This window comes from Oncorhynchus nerka, linkage group LG9b (assembly GCF_034236695.1).
Source record: "Oncorhynchus nerka isolate Pitt River linkage group LG9b, Oner_Uvic_2.0, whole genome shotgun sequence".
NCBI lineage: Eukaryota > Metazoa > Chordata > Actinopteri > Salmoniformes > Salmonidae > Oncorhynchus > Oncorhynchus nerka.
In genome coordinates this window covers 23,947,923-23,967,960 of record NC_088424.1, presented here as the reverse complement: position 1 = coordinate 23,967,960, position 20,038 = coordinate 23,947,923, and the positions used below count along the sequence as shown (strand labels likewise).

The 20,038-nt window shown below is 44.3% G+C and overlaps 1 protein-coding gene across 1 annotated transcript in view; it reads right to left on the bottom strand.

Annotated features, from left to right (window-relative positions):
• Positions 1 to 1,193: 1,193 nt before the first annotated feature.
• LOC115114849 (potassium voltage-gated channel subfamily H member 6-like) overlaps positions 1,194 to 20,038 on the bottom strand; it is a 70,858-nt gene continuing 52,013 nt past the window's right edge. Inside the window, exons 8-17 of the mRNA XM_065013447.1 lie at positions 8,230 to 8,649; positions 7,587 to 7,983; positions 7,047 to 7,246; positions 6,628 to 6,880; positions 5,821 to 6,014; positions 5,546 to 5,656; positions 5,040 to 5,298; positions 4,102 to 4,306; positions 3,588 to 3,783; positions 1,194 to 2,675 (exon numbers count right to left, since the gene is read on the bottom strand). Coding sequence (XP_064869519.1) covers positions 2,301 to 2,675; positions 3,588 to 3,783; positions 4,102 to 4,306; positions 5,040 to 5,298; positions 5,546 to 5,656; positions 5,821 to 6,014; positions 6,628 to 6,880; positions 7,047 to 7,246; positions 7,587 to 7,983; positions 8,230 to 8,649 — 2,610 coding nt within the window. The 3' untranslated portion in view covers positions 1,194 to 2,300. The remainder of the gene's footprint in view (positions 2,676 to 3,587; positions 3,784 to 4,101; positions 4,307 to 5,039; positions 5,299 to 5,545; positions 5,657 to 5,820; positions 6,015 to 6,627; positions 6,881 to 7,046; positions 7,247 to 7,586; positions 7,984 to 8,229; positions 8,650 to 20,038) is intronic.

Here is a 20,038-nt window from a genome sequence, read left to right as displayed (position 1 = left end):
TTTGGCCAATAATTTAGAGTAGACAACAGTTCTATATACTGTATGGGCACAATGCGCACTGATTGGCAATATGGATGGAGGCAGTTCTCAATGCCGGACACACACGAGCAACGGGGGCGTGGCACTTTGCAGCTCATCTCGCTTTCAAATCTATGCAGGGATATTTTACATTCTGTAGTTTCTCTGTTCATCCTCACAATGGAAACACAGCCTGGCCTGTCTCACTCAGCTCATTATTATGTCATCTAATTGGTGTTACAAGCTCATGTGTAACTTTAGCCTACTCTGCTCAGGGATTAATGGTCTGCTGCTTTATCCTTGGGCATAGTGCCCTGACCTCAAAGACACTAATAAAAACCTGTCTCTCCCAGTTGAGGTAAACAAAGTCAGACCAAACAGGTGTTACATCTAAGACCATGACTACCGCCATCCATTCAGATTCACTTGCTGTGCTGTGATGTAGTGCTTTCTATCAAATTAAGAGATTATGGTCTCATTTGATTTGGTAAATATATAATCCCTAGCAAAAAAATAAATATTGAACCTTTATTTAACCAGGTAGGCCAGTTGAGAACAAGTTCTCATTTACAACTGCGACCTGGTCAAGATAAAGCAAAGCAGTGTGACACAAACACAGAGTTACACATGGGATAAACACATTAACCCAGTGTTGGACCAGTCACATCTAAAGGACCTTTCATCTATAGGCAAACTGTTGCTGTTTATTCATAGGCCTATTCTGGTCACCCTCTGACTGGTTTTAGGGTTAGGACTTTATGATTCATGCACTATGATCTAATATCTCTGTCTTTAAATCACTTTATCAAATAAGGCTGGTGGTCAGAGATAAATGAGGACAGGGTCATTGTAATAGCTGGAATGGAATGATAAATATATCTTACCTCTGCGATTTCAAAAGGGAATCTCAGGACATGATAGTGACCAGATGTTTTATGAGGCACTTTAGATTTGCACAGGCCTGAGATCCAGATCAGTATAGTGCTTTTATTTGAAGTATATACATGTCATGAATTCATATATTCCCACTAAAAGTGAGATTACTCATGTTTAGTAAAATGGACGTGAACAAACATGCAATAAGACATGTGCATTGGCCTGTTCAATTGACCATGTTTGAATGGTTTCAAGGTATGACCATACACAAAACAATGCATTTCTTGTTCATCTTTTTATTCATGAGTAGTATCCAACTGTTCATTATCAAATATACATCAAGCTACACAGTAACTCTATTCAACTGAATCAATAAATACTGTACCCTGACCCAAACAATAATAGTTCAGATTTTTTACAATATATCCCTACATAACAAGCTACTTTTCCTGCAGTAATCTATTTCCCAGAACTGGACAGTAACACAGTAACACACTATAACAGTATAGGTAGGCTAATGGTACTATTCAGAATGACAATTAAGCAATAATCCATAATTATATGTTCTTTGAATGATTTCTTGGAAATATATTTTATCAAACAAGAGATACAACCTAAACTAAAATGTTCTAACACATACAGGTCCTGCTCTAAAATTGTCATTACACTTGGAGTTGCTTGTTACAGTAACTGAGTAGTCGGTCTTCTGCAGTCAGAGAGAGGAGGAGAATTGAGGCCCAGGTGATACGCTTGCATCGTGGAATATTGCTGTGGTCTGACAGATACTACATTCAGTAGATTAGGTCATAATTCTGTGATCCTCTGCTGGCCTAGGATTGGATATTATGTTACTCAGCGAGCACGCCATCTCATTCAACATCTAGACTAACTAGATGAGAGGATACCGCACAATGATAACAGAACAGAAATGTTTTACAGTTTGCATATTGCTTGCTAATTCAGTTCAGTAATTTAAGAATTAGATATGGATCCCAGAATTCATTTCTGTTACCCATTGAGCCAGACAGACGTTAGAGCAACATCAGTAGACTAATGAAAATTAGCAGCACCTCTCCCATCACAACTCCATGAGACAGAACAGAGTTATGTTAGTCAGCTAACACTTAACCCATACATGGTGACAACAAGGACATATACAGCAGAGACAGATATTGACTAACAAGGACAAATATGTTTCCATATACAATACTGCAAATGGTAGCATAAATCTGTGAAAAGTGATGCTTTGAGGACTTCTATGACCAGAAAATAATTTTATCCATGCACAGGACATTTTATTTCACGGGCAGAGAGGGAAACAGTATGGATATGTTTTTGTTTGAGTACCTCTTACGACTCCATGTCCATAAGCAGGGAGATAGTGTTACACACACACTGTTTTGCCCTTAACTCCCAGGGTCAGAACTGTATCTGTGTGCAGTAGTCCAGGGGCTCTCCAGGTCCAGAGCTGTGCGTTTCCCTGGCAGCGAGAGCCTCCGTCGGCCCTCTGAGGGGTCTGACTGGGCCAATCCTGTCCCTGGCGCTGAGAAGTTCCCATGGTTGACCAGGCTTAAGGGCTCAGTATCTGTATGGATGGACAAGCCCAGGGCGCGATGCTCTGGGTGGATGCTGTTGCCAAGAGGCGGAGTCTTGGGGAGAGGGTCTAATACTGGGGTTGGATCCAGGACTCGGGTTGGCTCCAGAAGACACAGCTCCACTGAACTGTGGAGAGACTCACAGGACTTGGAAAGGCTGTAGTCAAAATCTGTTTGGATCAAGAACTGAGGTAGAGAACAAGAGAGAGGTGAGAAGAATCAGATCTACAGTACACAACTGCAGAATAACTTCTGTAAACATCAAAGTAGGATTATTGGTTGATATACAGTAGGCTAGACAAGACACACTGAGCAGTTGTTTCCTATGGATCCAGACTAGTGATGATGGTCCTAACAAACTGATCACCTACATCCAGAAGGGGTTAGACCAGACAGATCCTTGGGCTTAGTGGAGTTCCACTCAACATTCAAATGCTACAGTATTGGCATCTTTAACCCAATGCTTTCACCAAAAAAACAATTCTGTCCAACCAATGCGCTGCTATCACACCGATGACACGACCTCAACTACACTTTGTGAACCTTACTATCTACAAAGGTCAGTAAATCAACTGCCCAAAATCAATAACCAGGTTAAATCTACACTGAACAAAAATATAAATGCAACAATTTCAAAGATTTTACTGAGTTACAGTTCATAAGTAAATCAGTCAATTGAAATAAAATTAGGCCCAAATCTATGGAGGACACGACTGGGCATTGATGCAGCTATGGGTGAGCATAGGCCCACCCACTTGGCAGCCTGGCCCACCCACTTGGCAGCCAGGCACACACATTGGGGAGCCAGGCACACACACTGGGGAACCAGGCCCAGCCAATTAGAACAAGTTTTTCCTCACAAAAGGCCTTTATTACCGACAGAAATACACCCTTTGAGAGAAATACGCTTTTATGCATATGTAAAATGTTTGGGAGTTTTTATTTCAACTCATGAAACAAGGGAACAACACTTTACATGTTGCATTTATATTTTTTGTTCAGTATAAATACAAACATTTGGAAGATGTGTCCATCAGTCAAGAAGCACCTTTGCTTGGATGGTGTGCCCCGTTGCAATATGTGGTATACATACAGTACCTGTGAGAGGGAGGCCAGGGTCTCTGAGTCCAGCGGTGAGACGGGCTGCACCAGCCTCTCTGCAGGCCTCAGGGTGAGGGAGGGGGACGGTTCAGGGGGAGAGGACACTGTGCTGTAGGCCGGGGGCACCAGCACCATCTGTCTCTGGAGCAGCTGCATTATGGCCCCGATGTCTGTGGACATCCGTGACTCCATCCTGAGTGATCACAGTAGAATAGTCAGACTACAACCACAGCTAAAGTAGCATAGGTCACAACAGTAAATGGTTATTTGGGTCATCTCATTATCCCGCAGTTAAAGGGAGACAGCCTCCCAACACCAAAGGTTCGGCAAGTCATTGGTTGCAACCCAAATGGAATCCCTATTCCCTACATACTGTAGGGCTCTGGTCAAATCACTAAACTATGGGCCCTGGTCAAAAGTAGTGAACTATATGGAGTAGTGTGCCATTTGGGATACACCCAAGAATACACAACCCAAGGGTTCACACAACATTGACCAAACATTCTCCGACCTGTTGAGCTGTCTCTGCAGCAGTTCCAGCCTGTTCTCCAGCTCGCTGCGCTGCCGTCGGCTGATGTTGCTCAGGACAGTGTGGAGAGGGGGAGGAGGGGGAGTGGAGGGCAGGCAGTGGCAGGTCACCTCTTGATACTGCTGCTGTTCTCGGCTCTCCTCCCAGAAACTGAAGATGTTGGAGACGCCTGAGAAAGCCCCTGATACAGGGGAGAACAAGGGAGGTTAGACAGACAGCTAGTCCAACTCATATAGCATCTATCAGAAGCATACAGTATACTATACTGTTACGTTCCCACAAGAAACTCAGTCGCTCACAACAAAGAAAAATCACTTTAACAACCAAAACGAAACAGGTGGGGTTTTAGGAGGGATTCTGAAAGACACTCATGGGGGTGTCCACTGAAAGTTGACGAGCAACAACAACTGGAACCTAAAAGACATCCACCATGAGCGGCCATTCAATTTGTCCAAGAAGAGGCAAACAAAATAAAAACCCACACCAAAATTAAAGACAGGAAGCAGACCAAAAAAGTGGAGCAAAACAAAAACAGGGAAGATCAGATAAAGGATTGTTTGTCTAGACCTGAAATAGGTAGTGCCAACTAAATGTGTTGTCTCTCAAGACAACTGGAGCACTGGGCCAGCCACTCTTAAATAGCATCCCTCTAACGAGATGACCAAACATCACACGTGTAATACAGACTGACTAACGAGGTGACACCAATCGATGCGCCCCACATTCTAACGTCCAACCTTGAAATATTACATGGAAAAAACAAAGCCTGTAACAGCACTGGCATGAATAGCAGCATGCTCTGCTATTATTGTGGTGCAACAAATTGAGAAAAATAACACCACTCAGATCTAACACAGAGACAAAGTTTTTTTTTTTTAAATAGTGCTGATGGAGACATGGTCTAGCTGAGAGAGGATTGCAGGTATTGCCTGTCTTCTGGTTCATCTCATCCTCCACCGCACTGCTGATGTTGGTGGTCTGGCTATGGGGGATCCCGACTAGTGAAGTTGGTTGTACAGGGCTGGTTAACACTGACTCCTCATCTTCACTGGAGTAGAAAGGAGAATAGGCTGAGCTCATCAGGCCCTGAGACTCTGTGTTCTGCCCATCTCCCTGTGCTCTGGAGCTCTGGCCTCTGGCCCTGCGGACATTTCTCTGGGATGGATTGGTTTCCTCTGCCTCTGTGAGGAGAGGCATAGAATTCAGAAATAGGGTTTGTCCTTCTGACCAGGGCCCATAGGGTAATACACTATACAGGGAATAGGGTGCACTTTGGAACGCACATATAGAGTGGATAGAACAGACTTGTCAAATTGAAGCAAGTGTGATTAATGCAAATTGAATGGGTTTACTAAAATCAAACTGAAATACACAGAATTATCTAATCTAGCCGTGTGCTACCCAGAGTACTTGACTAACAGGGTACCACACCTCTGTCCGAGCTGCAACTGAGGGACAGTTTTTGTCTGTGAATACGACAGCTGACTCCACAATGATCAGAGTCCTCACTGCTCATTGAACCAGCTACCGTGGCAACCTGAAAAAAAATATTAAAGTGAGAAGTTATAGAATGATTCATGGAGTCAAATAACTTAAATTCAAACAATCAAACTCTAAGATAAAGAGACAGTAAATTCCCCTGAATGACATGTTTCTAGCAAGGCATTAGAGACACAATTCTGTAACAAAAAGCCAACTCACATCCCGGAGGTTGAACGTGATCTCCAGGTTCCCCCAGAAGTAGTCAGAGAACTCGGGATACATATCTAGCACCTCCAGCATGTCCTCCCTGAGGATCTTATGGAGGTCACAGTAGGTCAGAGCCCTCACGTCTGCATTGCACTTCCCTGGACAGGCATACAGGTTAATGGGCTCTCCAAAGATGTCATTCTTACCTGCAGGGGGAAAGGAGAGATTGTTTACTGGATGCACAGGAGAAGGTACATTGATGATAGCATATCTATGGATACAATATGTGCTTCTGATATTGTGGATATTCAGAGACAATGTGTTAATAATTCATATCTAATTTACTTTTTCTGTGTTCATTTATAGCGATTTACAAGGTTTCTGAGTGAATGTGCTCACATATTCTTGTGACCCATAGCAACCACCAGGTGAGGCTGTTCGACTAAACATTGTGGAGGGCTATGAGGGCATATCTCAAGGAGTGGAGGAGATGAGAGAGACGGTGATAAAAGCCTCCGCATCAATATATCAAATAAAATAAAAAATGATTTGTCACATGCGCCGAATACAGTGAAATGCTTACTTACAAGCCCTTAACCAACAATGCTTTTAGAAGTTAAGGTAAATAAGTGTTAAGTAAAACATTGAAAATAAATAACTTAAGTAACAAATAATTAAACAGCAGTAGTAAAATAACAATAGCAATATGTACAAGTATATATATACGGTACAGGTTGAAAGCCACTGCAAGCCAAGTCAATTAAAATCAAGTAAATCTTTATTGTGCCATATGGAAATGCAGTTGAGATGATATCCTACCCAGGATGGCCACGACCACATCCCCTCTCAGGATCTCTATGGAGCCTCGGGAAATGAAGTAGAGGGCTGAGATGACGTCACCGGCATGGACCAGGGTGTCGCCTGGCGGGGCATGGGTGGTCTTAAACCTCATGGCCAGGGCCCGCAGGCAGCCCTTAGTGGAGCCTTTGAAGGCCTTGCAGTTCTGTAGCAGGGTGCGGTTGAGGTGCAGGCAGATATCAGCCTGTAAGCACTCTGGGAAGCCCTTCAGCACCTGGACAACATAGAGGAGCGGAGACACATCAGCTGGTTTGTCTTTGTGTCGACCACTGTGTGTTGCCTTTTTACTACTTAAATGTGTCCATTTCGCCACAAATTTCAACCAAAACAAGTAGCAGTGTGTGTGTGCATGTGTTCGCACAAGTGTGTTTATGACTCACAGCATTCATATCAATGCCGTTAGTGTAGGACCAGGCATGTTGGAAGTACTCCTCCAGCCGCTGCCTCAGTGGGTTGGGGATCTGGTGGAAGCGGATGAACTCTCGAACCCGCAGCATCTGGGTGTGGTAGCGAGCCGTGCCGGAGTACAGCCGCTGGATGATGGCTGACACATTACCAAAAATGCTGGCATACATGAGAGCTATAGGCACACAGAGAGAATAGAGAGGACTGAGCATATTCCCCAAAAATAAGCATGTAAAATTATAATGCTAGAAAAACATGAAGATTTTGTGCCTGTAATCAAAATGTAGTGTTTTATATTATTAAATAAGATACAATAAAATGGACATAATCTCCCCTGGGGAAGAATTGCCTTGGACAGTAAACACGAGATGTGGCTGTCCAATAGGTCCAATACACATAATACTTACATTCCCCATCCATGTGATGTACAATTTCCAATCATGTGTTAACAGTAACATAACATGTGCATTAAGCAATATTTATTTGTGTATTGAGGGCTTATAATTGGGACTTACAGCCGATGAGCATTACACAGATAGAGAAGATCTTCTCAGAGTTGGTATTAGGGGAGATGTTCCCGAAGCCCACGCTGGTCAAACTACTGAAGGTAAAGTAGAGTGCTGTGACATATTTGTCCCTGATGGAGGGACCTGACCCTGGTACAGTCTGATTGTAGGGCTTTCCGAGCTGGTCCCCCAGAGAGTCCAACCAGCCAATCCGGGCCGCTCCTGCACGCTCCACGTTACCAATTGCGTACCAGATGCAGGCCAGCCAATGAGCGATAAGGGCAAAGGTGCACATGAGGAGGAAGAGGACGGCCGCTCCGTACTCAGAGTATCTGTCCAGCTTCCGAGCTACACGCACCAATCGCAGTAGCCGAGCAGTCTTTAACAGGCCAATCAGGGTTGTTGTCTTAAAGGGTACAGGTAAGAAATATGTTCAACACAGGTCATTCACACATGCAGAACACCCAGCCATACAACCAAGCTCTTTTGATTATAATCACTATGTGTCAGTTTACTTAGGAAAGAAGAAAGAAATGTTTTTTTTTACGGGAAAATATTGCACAGGCTCTTAAAACAGACGCTTGTAGCAGCACTTTGGTACAACAATGATACTTTTAGGGCATTAAAAACCCCTCCACCCAGGTCTCCTCACCTCTTCTCCAGAGCGGTATATGAGCAGGTCAAAGGGGATAGCCGCCACCATGTCTATGAGGAACCAGCCTTTGAAGTAGTGCACGGCAATCCGCTGCGACTGGCTGACCACCTCGTCGTTGGTGTTTACGTATGTCGTCCTGAAGTTGATGACGATGTCAACGATGAACATGATGTCCACGATGAGGTCCACCACATTCAGTGGAGAGCAGTAACCACAGGTCTGCATGGCTGCCTCCTCCTGGTCACTGAGGAGAAATGCCGCGGAGTAGGGTGTGAAGATGGCTGTGTAGATGACCAGGAGCAGGATGACCCAGTCCCACACTGCCTTGAAGGGGCTGTAGTGCAGGATGGTCCATTTATGGATACGGGGGGTCTGGAGCTTGTACTCTGGTAGGACATCTGGGCCTAGTGAGAGGACCTTGGGAAGGAGAGAGAGGAGATGTGTAATGAAACTGAAGATCGAAAGGTGAAATTCTTTTGAATTTGATGACCAAGAGAGGAACCTGTCCTCTAAACAGGGTGTGAATGTCATTATTTGTTTCATTTTGGACAATTTGAACTTGGTTTTCAAATTTAAGGCCCACATGAGATGAATGTCGTATGAATAGGAAGGGAGCCCCCATACATAAACAGTAGATGATTGAGAGTAGCCATTAGGCTAATGGAACTAATGAAAAACTGTATGAAAACTAAATTCCAACAATTTGGTCATGGTCTGGTAGGATCTAATTTTCATATGATTGATTGTGGCCATTTTAGACTAAACTTCCTGAATGTGTTTGAGTAGGAGTACAGCATGTTGTGTATGTGGGACTGAGAAAGTCAGTTTCTTGTGTAGTATGGTTTATAAATCACTCTTGTTACATATCGAAATCCAGATGAGAGAGTGTCCAACCTGTGAGTGTAAGAACCGACGCTGGAGATGAGAAGCAGGTACGGGGAGTGGAACATTTAATATAAGAGAGACATGGAACAGGACAGAACCAGTGTCAGAAACAGGTAACAAAATGACATATGAACATTAATGAGGAATTGGGGAATAGAGCTGGGGACAGAGAGATATAGGGAAGGAAATAACACAGGTGATTGAGTCCAGGTGAGTCCAAATGATCGCTGGTGCACATGACGAAGGAAAGAGGTGTGTGTAATGATGGTGACAGGAGTGCGTAATGCAGGGCAACCTGGCACCCTCAAGCACTAGGGGGGAAGAGCGGGAGCAGGCGTGACAGTGAGGGCCCTACTCAGTGTGTAACCAGTGACTATTGAAGAGGAGCAGGTGGCTCCAGCCTTTAGGCCACTTCACCAAAGAGAATATGACAGACGAAATCTAAGAACTGTACAATCAAGTTTCTTATAAATATCAAACCTCCTACTTGCATCAAAATATGACTGGAAAGAAATGACTAAGATATGCCAACATCCTCTGCTACTCTATGTGTTCTTACGTTCACATTTTTTTTGTTCTTGTATCTTCAGCTAAAGCATCTTGAATCACGTGACCAGCATTAGCCCTATGATTTGTGTCTCGTCTCCTTGTGTGATGTCAAAAGCAGGTATAGAACATCACATAATACTCGCCTGTCCAACACACAACACAGTGTACAGTACAGTTCATTCCTGTCTGGGAAAAATGAAACAGTGAGACAGTCAGAAAGTACTTAATACTTCCAATCAAACCCCTGCTGTTCTGTTGTTCCTCTCACCATACTCTCTCCGGCCTCTCAATCACCCATCAACACTGAATCAGAACTCACTCAAGTATAGCTGATGGTTGGCCCTGTCTGGTAAACTGCTGGCCAAAACTAATGATTCCACTGTCTATTACAGAACTGTAAATCTGTCAAGGTCCTAACGGCCAAGTGTATTATTCCCCATGATAGAAAGTGATTTCAATCATTCCTTTAAAGTATATTAATCCACTGTAGGCCTACAGACTGCTTCACACATAGTGTACACATGCAAAAAGACTCTGAAAGCCAGAAACACGCAAACATGATGACTTATTGGTGCGGCAGCAAGAACAACTCTCCCAAATATCAGAGATCCTCCGGGCACTTACCGACTCCCTCCAACCACAGTCCAACCTAAACCCAGGAGGAGTAAATGCCCAAGTCTCATCGCCCAGTGCTACAGGTGTCTCCATAGTTCCTCCAGGGAACCTGTACCAGGAACCCAAGATCCCAGGCCCCAAGCGGTATGACGGCCACCTGGGAAGTTGCAAGGGCTTCCTCACTCCGTGTTCTCTGGTGTTCGAGCTACAGTCCTCATTCCACACCGATTGGGCCATGATCACCTATATCATCTCTCTACCCTCGGGCAAGGCCCTGTTGCGGGAAACAGTAGCCACCATCCTGCAGCTCATTATTAGCCTTCACTGCGACAAGTCTTTGACCACCCAGCCAGCCGACTGTTCAATATCCGCCAAGTGGCCAGACCAGTGGCTGACTTCGCCATTGAGTTCTGCACTCTCGATGCACCAGGGTTTGTGTAACTCCATAAAGGATTAACTGGGAGAGGACCGGGAGTCCCTTATAATGCTGGCAATCAGGATCAACAACTGCCTCCAAGAACGCATGAGACAGCGTTTTTTTTCTTTTTTGTTGAATTTTACCCCTTTTTCTCCCCAATTTCGTGGTATCCAATTGTTGTAGTAGCTACTATCTTGTCTCATCGCTACAACTCCCGTACGGGCTCGGGAGAGACGAAGGTTGAAAGTCATGCGTCCTCCGATACACAACCCAACCGAGCCGCACTGCTCCTTAACACAGTGCGCATCCAACCCGGAAGCCAGCCGCACCAATGGCCACCTTGGCTAGCGCACACTGCGCCCAGCCCACCACAGGAGTCGCTGGTGCGCGATGAGAAAAGGATCCTACCGACCAAGCCCTCCCTAACCCGGGCGACGCTAGGCCAATTGTGCGTCGCCCCACGGACCTCCCGGTCACGGCCGGTTACGACAGAGCCTGGGCGCGAACCCAGGGACTCTGATGGCACAGCTGGTGCTACAGTACAGCGCCCTTAACCACTGCGCCACCCGGGAGGCCCCTGACAGCGCTTTTTTGACACCACTCCAGTATGTATCCTGGTTTCCTGAACACCCCAAGCCCCGCAAACCCAGCATTGAGGAGCCCATGCAGCTGGGACGCACCAGTCTGAGCCCACAGGAGGGTGAAAGGTGGTCTCAGCCATCTCCGTACTACATGCCCAGAGCTGACGGGAATTGCCAGGGCTTGCCAGGACAAGGAGAGACCATGACGGGCTGTGCAGTTAACCCCCGGCTACCCAGTCACCGTCTGTCACTACCCGCAAACCTCCACTGGGACAACCATCAGCACGAGATTCAAGCCTTTGTGGACTCCGGGGCCTCAGATGATTTATTTGATCGAGACTTCACCAGAGAATTACAAATCCCCTGCGTGAAATGTCCTATCCCTCTGCAGATTCAAGCCCTCGATGGATGCCCCCTTGGCTCCAGCCAGGTGGAATATCAGACCAAACCCATTCTACTGCAGGTTGGGGTTCGCCACAGAACTCCTACCTAGCTACAACCCTCCCCGGGACCATCTTTACTCACTCTTGACCCGTCAAGCTGCAGTCATGGACAATTACATTACCATTCAAAAGTTTGGGGTCACTTAGAAATGTCCTTGTTTTTGAAAGAAAAGTACATTTTTTCTCCATTAAAATAACAGAAAATTGATCAGAAAATTGATCAGAAATACAGTGTAGACATTGTAAATTACTATTGCAACTGGACTATGTAAATGACTATTGTAGCTAACGTTGTGTTAGCTAATCCAAGTTTAGCATTTTAAAAGGCTACTTGATCATTAAAGAACCCTTTTGCAATTATGTTAACACAGCTGAAAACTGTTGTGCTGATAAAAGAAGCAATACAGCTGGCATTCTTTAGACCAGTTGAGTATCTGGAGCATCAGCATTTGTGGGTTCGATTACAGGCTCAAAATGGCCAGAAACAAAGAACTTTCTTCTGAAACTCGTCAGTCTATTCTTCTGAGAAATGAAAGCTATCCCATGCGAGCAATTGTCAAGAAACTGAAGATCTGGTACAACGCTGTGTACTACTCCCTTCATAGAACAGTGCAAGGGTGTGATGTCTGTACAAAAACAAAACAAGATTATTTAAGTCACCCATATTGAAAAAATGTAGAACACTCTATAACCCACACCTACACACTCATGTATCAATCTGATTGATGGATTGTGTTGTGCAGTAAGCAGGTGCAGGTGTATAATGGTGGCTCCTTCAAAGAATAGGCAAGAAGGCCAACCATGGAGAATAGTAAGACACTTCATTATTTCTTTAACTACGCTATATTGTTTGTCCTCATGTGTCTGCATCTTTTTCGGCATAAAGTACTCTGCAGCCACTTAGTGTGGACACCAGGTGAGGCCACACACAGATTCCTGTTGGACACTCAAATCAAATCAGATTTATTTATTTATAAAGTCCTTCTTACATCAGCTAATATCTCAAATTGCTGTACAGAAACCCAGCCTAAAACCCCAAACAGCAAGTACTGCAGGTGTAGAAGCATGGTGGCTCGGAAAAACTCTCTAGAAAGGCTATAACCTAGGAAGAAACCTAGAGAGGAACCAGGCTATGAGGGGTGGCCAGTCCTCTTCTGGCTGTGCCGGGTAGAGATTATAACAGAACATGGCCAAGATGTTCAAACGTTCATAGATGACCAACAGGATCAAATAATAATAGTCACAGTGGTTGTCTAGGGGGGAAAGGTCAGCACCTCAGGAGTAAATGTCAGTTGGCTTTACGTAGTCAACACTGTCTCTTTAACTACCTTATTTTCTCAATAAATGTCTACATTTTCTCCTTCACTTCATCCTTCTCTCTCCTTCTCCCTAAATCCTCTCGGTTATATCAGCTGTATTGGTGAACCCCTCCCGCATCTGAACTGGCTACATAGAGGGTACAGCATGATCAGAGGTGAGAGGTCGCTTGGCCTGGTCAACAGGAAGTATTATTAAAAATGCTTTACATTGAAATACAGCTAGAGATGTAGTAGTCCCAGAGTTAATGATCCAAGGTCAGTTTTGCATTTCACCTCCTGATGATTATGATGACTGAGTGTTAGAATAAAAAAAAAACAAGGCTTAAACATGCTACATCTGTCTCTCGTCTGCTGGTATGTTCTGATGTGAGATAGGATGCCAACCCCCAGTCCCGTCATCGCCAACTCACCCGCTCTTAAGATAACTTTTGGGCTAACTGGGAGCCCAAGGCTGGTTAGGAGACACCACTAGAAACACTATGTAATTGTGATGAACTGAGAGAATATTAGGGTAGCACAGTGATTCATTAATCATATGCTGCCTTCCCTGCTGCTCTGTTCTTACCACTTTCCCTTTCTGTCTTTTACACCTCTCGCCACCATTTGATGACATAGTATTTCATCAAATGTGACATAATTTCAACCAGTAGAGAATGTGAAATACTTTATTGAAAGAAGTTAATTATCCAAGAGTTATAAATACATATATTATAAATACAAGTTCAATCTGTACTTCAATGCACATCTGAATGCACAAGAGGTGGCGAGGGGTGTAAAAGACAGAAAGGGAAAGTGGTAAGAACAGAAGGGAATATCTGTGTTTATCAGATCAATGCAGAGGAAGGAAATTAGATATTGAGATGAACCGGTTTTACATGATGTATAGGAAGTGATGTTTAAAAAAAATATCTGTATATGAATTACAAATCTTTACTTAACTAGGCAAGTCAGCTAAGAACAAATTCTTATTTACAATGACAGCCTACCAGGGAACAGTGGGTTAACTACCTTGTTCAGGGGTAGAACAACAGATTTTTAACTTGTCAGCTCGGGGATTCGATCCAGCAACCTTTCGGTTACAGGACCAACGCTCTAACCACTAGGCTACCTGCCGTCTATTGCATAGTTACAATGTGTAACCATTGATGTCCTAGGACCAAGATTGGTAAACTGTTGAAGTGTATAATTGTAATACATACATGCAGACACAGCATCATTCAAATACTGGAATTTGATACTCCTGGTATTGGATATGACTGAAAAATTATCTCAAAGACATTCATACCTAAACTGCACATTTTATTTGCCAAGGTAAAGTACATGATCAGTGAATATAAACTCAGCAACTACATTTATTTTCAGCAAACTTAACATGTGTAAATATTTGTATGAACATAACAAGATTCAACAACTGAGACATAAACTGAACAAGTTCCACAGACATGTGACTAACAGAAATGGAATAATCTGTCCCTGAACAATGTCAAAAATAACAGTCAGTATCTGGTGTGGCCACCAGCTGCATTAAGTACTGTAGTTCAACTTCTCCTCGTGGACTGCACCAGATGTGCCAGTTCTTGCTATGACATGTTACCCCACTCTTCCACCAAGGCACCTGCAAGTTCCCGGACATTTCTGGGGGGGAATGGCCCTAGACCTCACCCTCCGATCCAACAGGTCCCAGACATGCTCAATGGGATTGAGATACGGGCTCTTCACTGACCATGGCAGAACACTGACATTCCTGTCTTACAAGATATCACGCACAGAATGAGCAGTATGGCTGGTGGCATTGTAAAGCTGGAGGGTCATGTCAGGATGAGCCTGCAGGAAGGCTACCACATAAGGGAGGAGGATGTCTTCCTTATGACGACAGCCTAGTTTGCCTGTTTCAGGAGTCCCTAAAACATTAAACAACCAAAATTACAATTTCATACTCACCCCTAAAGCTAGCCAGCTAGCTGGTTAATGTTAGCTAGTCAGCTAGCTTGCTAAATCGCAATTGTCGTAAATGAACTTTATGACAAAGAAATATGCATAATCGTTTGTCTCTACATTAACTAACATATTCCTCTCAACTGTATATTTTTTGCATGACTCGCTATGATGTTATAATCAATTACATTTGCTTTCAACCTAGTATTTTTACCAGCCATTTTTGCTGAAGAACGTCTTCAGTCTTAGGTCGCATAGAGTCAAATTCATCATGGTAACCTGTCGCTGCTGGTGATTTGCATAAAGTTGAGAAAAGTTTAATTTTTTCACCGTCTCCCACACCATCTTCACGCCGCCCAAAGGTCCCTCTCCGCTTCTCACCTCTTTCCTTCCATTGAAACTGAATGGGAAGCAGTGTTTCACTGCGCAGCACTGCTTGCTAGTGAACACGGGGTATTAGTAAACTACAGGGAGCCCAGTAAGTGCACAGGTGTGTTTCTTATGTTAGGTCTAGATACGGTCGGATGCAGAATGGAAAAGGTAGGACCCCTTCTGCCTCTAAAAGAGAACCGTGGAGAGAGAGGGGGCAAAAAAGAGCGATCAAGAGAGAGAGAGAGTGAGGGAGAGAGATAGAGAGAAGGAGAAAGAAAAAGAGAGAGAGAGTGTGCCGGGGCTCACCTTCTAAAAGAAAAACAACAGGCTGAGGTGAACATGATATGATACAGAGGAATGGAACACAGCCGCAAGTGACGCCATAAGTGTCATGTGGAAAAGGAATGAGGGACCAAGAGAAAGAGAATAGAGGAGAAGTAGAGCATGATGTCAGAGCAAATCAAATCACGTTTTATTGGTCACATACACATATTTTGCAGATGCTATTGCAGGTGTAGTGAAATGCTTGTGTTCCCAGCTCCAACAGTGCAGTAGTATCTAACAATTCACAACAATATACACAAATCTAAAAGTAAAATTATGAAATTAAGAAATATATTAATATTAGGACGTGCAATGTCGGAGTGGCATTGACTAAAATAGAGTAGACTATAATACAGTATGTACATATGAGATGAGTAAATCAGTACGTAACCATTATTAAAGTGACTAGTGTTCCATTATTAAAGTGACCAGTGATTCCATGTCTAAGTATATAGGGCAGTAACTCGGGTGGTAGCTGGCTAGTTATGGCTATTTAACAGTCTGATGGCCTGGAGATTGATGCTGTCTCTCGATACCAACTTTGATGCAGCAGAGGAGCAAATAACATACTCTAATTTCTGGGTATTTATTGGGGCAGAAACTATTATCCCTCAGCTCATTACATCTGTCCAGGGATACTGCTAAGTACTCTGCACAGCTGGAACTAATGTGGGTACAAGTTATACTGTCAGGCAAATGACATGGGACCCAAATAAGCCTGTTACTAAGGCTACTGCTACTACTGTATTACTAACCCCTGGTACTGTGCTACAGCATTGGAGTATTGAAGTATTGTTACTACAGCCTATTATATTATTGATAGCCTGGTCCCAGATCTGTTTGTGCTTTTGTCAACTCCATTGGCAATTCCATAAGCAGTTGGCAAGAGAGCAGAAACAGAGGGCCACCCTGCCTAAATACAATACACTACTGCAATGACAGTTGTAAACTACACCTGTACTTATTGCTGTTGTCTTACTAATCAAATCAAACTTTATTTGCTACATCCGCTGAAAACAACAAGTGTAGACTTTACCGTGAAATGCTTACTTACAAGCTCGTAACCAACAGTGCAGTTCAAGAAGAAGAAAATATTTACCAAGTCGGCTAAAATAAAAAGTAATAATAAAAAGTAACACAATAACAATAATGAGGCTATATACAGGGGGCACTGGTACCGAGTCAGTGTGCAGTGGAACAGGCTAGTTGAGGTAATCTGTACAAGTAGGTGGGGGTGAAGTGACTATGCATAGGTAACAAACAAACAGCGAGCAGCAGTAGTTTACGGTCTAATGGCTTGGGGGTAGAAGCTGTAGGAGCCTTTTGGTCCTAGACTTGGCGCTCCAGTACAGCTTGCTGTGCGCTAGCAGAGAAAAAAGTCTATAACTTGGGTGACTGGAGTCTGACAATTTTATGGGCTTTCCTCTGACACTGCCTATTACATAGGTCCTGGATGGCAGAAAGCTTGGCCCCAGTGATGTACTGGGCCGTTCGCACTACCCTCTGTAGCGCCTTACGGTCAGATGCCGAGCAGTTACCATACCAGGCGGTGATGCAACATGACAGGATGCTCTCGATGGTGCAGATGTAGAACCTTTTGAGGATCTGGGGACCCATGACAAATCTTTTCAGTCTCCTGAGGGGGAAAAGGTTTTGTCGTGCCCTCTTCACGACTGTCTGGGTATGTTTCGACCATGATAGTTCGTTGGTGATGTGGACACCAAGGAACTTGAAACTCTCGACCTGCTCCACTACAGCCCGTCGATGTTAATGGGGGCCTGTTTGGCCTTTTCCTTTAGTCCACGATCAGCTACTTTGTCTTAATCACATTGAGGGAGAGGTTGTTGTCCTGGCACCACACTGCCAGTTCTCTGACCTCCTCTCTATAGGCCGTCTCATTGTTGTCGGTGATCAGGCCTACCACTGTTGTGTCGTCAGCAAACTTAATGATAGTGTTGGAGTCGTGTTTGGCCACGTAGTCGTGGGTGAACAGGGAATACAGGAGGGGACTAAGTACACACCCTTGGCGGGCCCCAGTGTTAAGGGTCAGCGTGGCAGATGTGTCGTTGCCTACTCTAACCACCTGGGGGCGGCCCTTCAGGAAGTACAGGATCTAGTTTCAGAGGGAGGTGTTTAGTCCCAGAGTCCTTAGCTTAGTGATGAGCTTCGTGGGCAATGTGGCGTTGAATGCTGAGCTGTAGTTGATGAACAGCATTCTCACATAGGTGTCCTTTTGTCCAGGTGAGAAAGGGCAGTGTGGAGTGCGATTGGATCTGTGGATCTGTGGATCTGTTGTGGCGGTATGCAAATTGGAGTTGGTCTAGGGTGTCCAGGAGGATGCTGTTGATGTGAGCCATGACCAGCCTTTCAAAGCACTTCATGGCTACTGACGTGAGTGCCACGGGGCAGCAATCATTTAGGCAGGTTACCTCCGCTTCCTTGGGCACAGGGACCATGGTGGTCTGCTTGAAACATGTAGGTATTACAGACTCGGTCAGGAAGAGTTTGAAAATGTCAGTGAAGACACTTGCCAGTTGGTCCGTGCATGCTTTGAGTACGCGTTCCGGTAATCCGTCTGGCCCAGCGGCTTTGTGAATGTTGACCTGTTTAAAGGTTTTGTTCACATCGGCTACCGAGAGCGTTATCACACAGTCATCCAGAACAGCTGGTGCTCTCATATGCATGCTTCAGTGCTGCTTGACTCGAAGCGAGCATAAAAGGCATTTAGCTCGTCTGGTAGGCTCGCGTCACTGGGCAGCTCGCGTCTTGGTTTCCCTTTGTAGTCCAGTAATAGCTTTCAAGCCCTGCCACCTCCGACGAGCGTCAGAGCCGGGGTAGTATGATTCAATCTTAATCCTGTATTGACACTTTTCTTGTTTGATGGTTTGTCTGAGGGCATAGCGTGATTTCTTATAAGCATCCGGATTAGTTTTCCGCTCCTTGAAAGCAGCTCTAGCCTTTAGCTCGATGCGGATGTTGCCTGTAATCCATGGCTTCTGGTTGGGATATGTACGTACAGTCACTGTGGGGACGACGTCATTGATGCACTTATTGATGAAGCTGGATGAATCCCGGAACATATGATGAATGCCATTGGATGAATCCCGGAACATATTCCAGTCTGCGCTAGCAAAAGAGTCCTGTAGTGTCGCATCCGCATCATCTGACCACTTCCGTATTGAGCAAGTCACTGGTATTTCCTGCTTAAGTTTTTGCTTGTAAGCAGGAATCAGGAGGATAGAATTGTGGCCAGATTTGCCAAATGGAGGGTGTGTCACACCCTGATCTTAGTTATCTTTGTTTTCTTTATTATTTTGGTTAGGTCAGGTTGTGACGAGGCTGGTATGTGTGTTTTTGTCCTGTCTAGGGTTTTTTGTATATCTATGGGGTTTTGGTATTGTCTAGGTAAATGTAGGTCTATGGTGGCCTGAATTTTTTCCCAATCAGAGACAGCTGTTTATCGTTGTCTCTGATTGGGGATCCTATTTAGGTTGCCATTTTCCATTTTGGTTTTGTGGGTTATTGTCTATGTGTAGTTGCATGTCAGCACTCGTTATTATTAGCTTCACATTTGTTTTGTTATTTTGTTAGTTTGTTTAGTGTTCTTCGTAAATAAAGAAGAATGTATTCAAATTATGATTTAGTGATTTAAGTTTTCCTGCATTAAAGTCCCCGGCCACTAGGAGCGCCGCTTCTGGGTGAGCATTTTCTTCTTTGCTTATGGCCTTAGAGTTGGTTGAAAGCGGTCTTAGTGCTAGCTTCGCTTTGTGGTGGTAAATAGACAGCCATGAATAATACGGATGAGAACTCTCTTGGTAGATAGTGTGGTCGACAGCTTATCATAAGGTACTCTACCTCAGGCGAGCAATACTTCGAGACGTCTTTAATATTAGACATCGCGCACCAGCTGTTATTGACAAAAAGAAACACACCCCCACTCCTCGTCTTACCAGAGGTAGCGTCTCTGTTCTGCCGGTGCATGGAAAATCCCGCCAGCTCTATATGGTCCGTTTCTTCGTTCAGCCACGTCTCGGTGAAACATAAGATGTTAGTTTTTAATGTCCCGTTGGTAAGATAATCTTAATAGTATGTCATCAATTTTATTTTCTAACAATTGCACGTTAGCAAGGAGAATGGAAGGCATTGGGAGTTTACTTGCTCTCCTCCGGATTCTCAGATGGATCCCTGATCTGCGTCCACTTTCCGGCGTCTTTTCTTCACGCAAAAGGCGTGGATCTGGGCCTGTTCCAGTGAAAGCAGGATATGATTCTCGTCGGACTCGTTAAAGGAAAAAGTTTCTTCCCGTCCACGGTGAGTAATCGCTTTTCTGATGTCCAGAAGTTATTTTCAGTCATAAGAGACTAG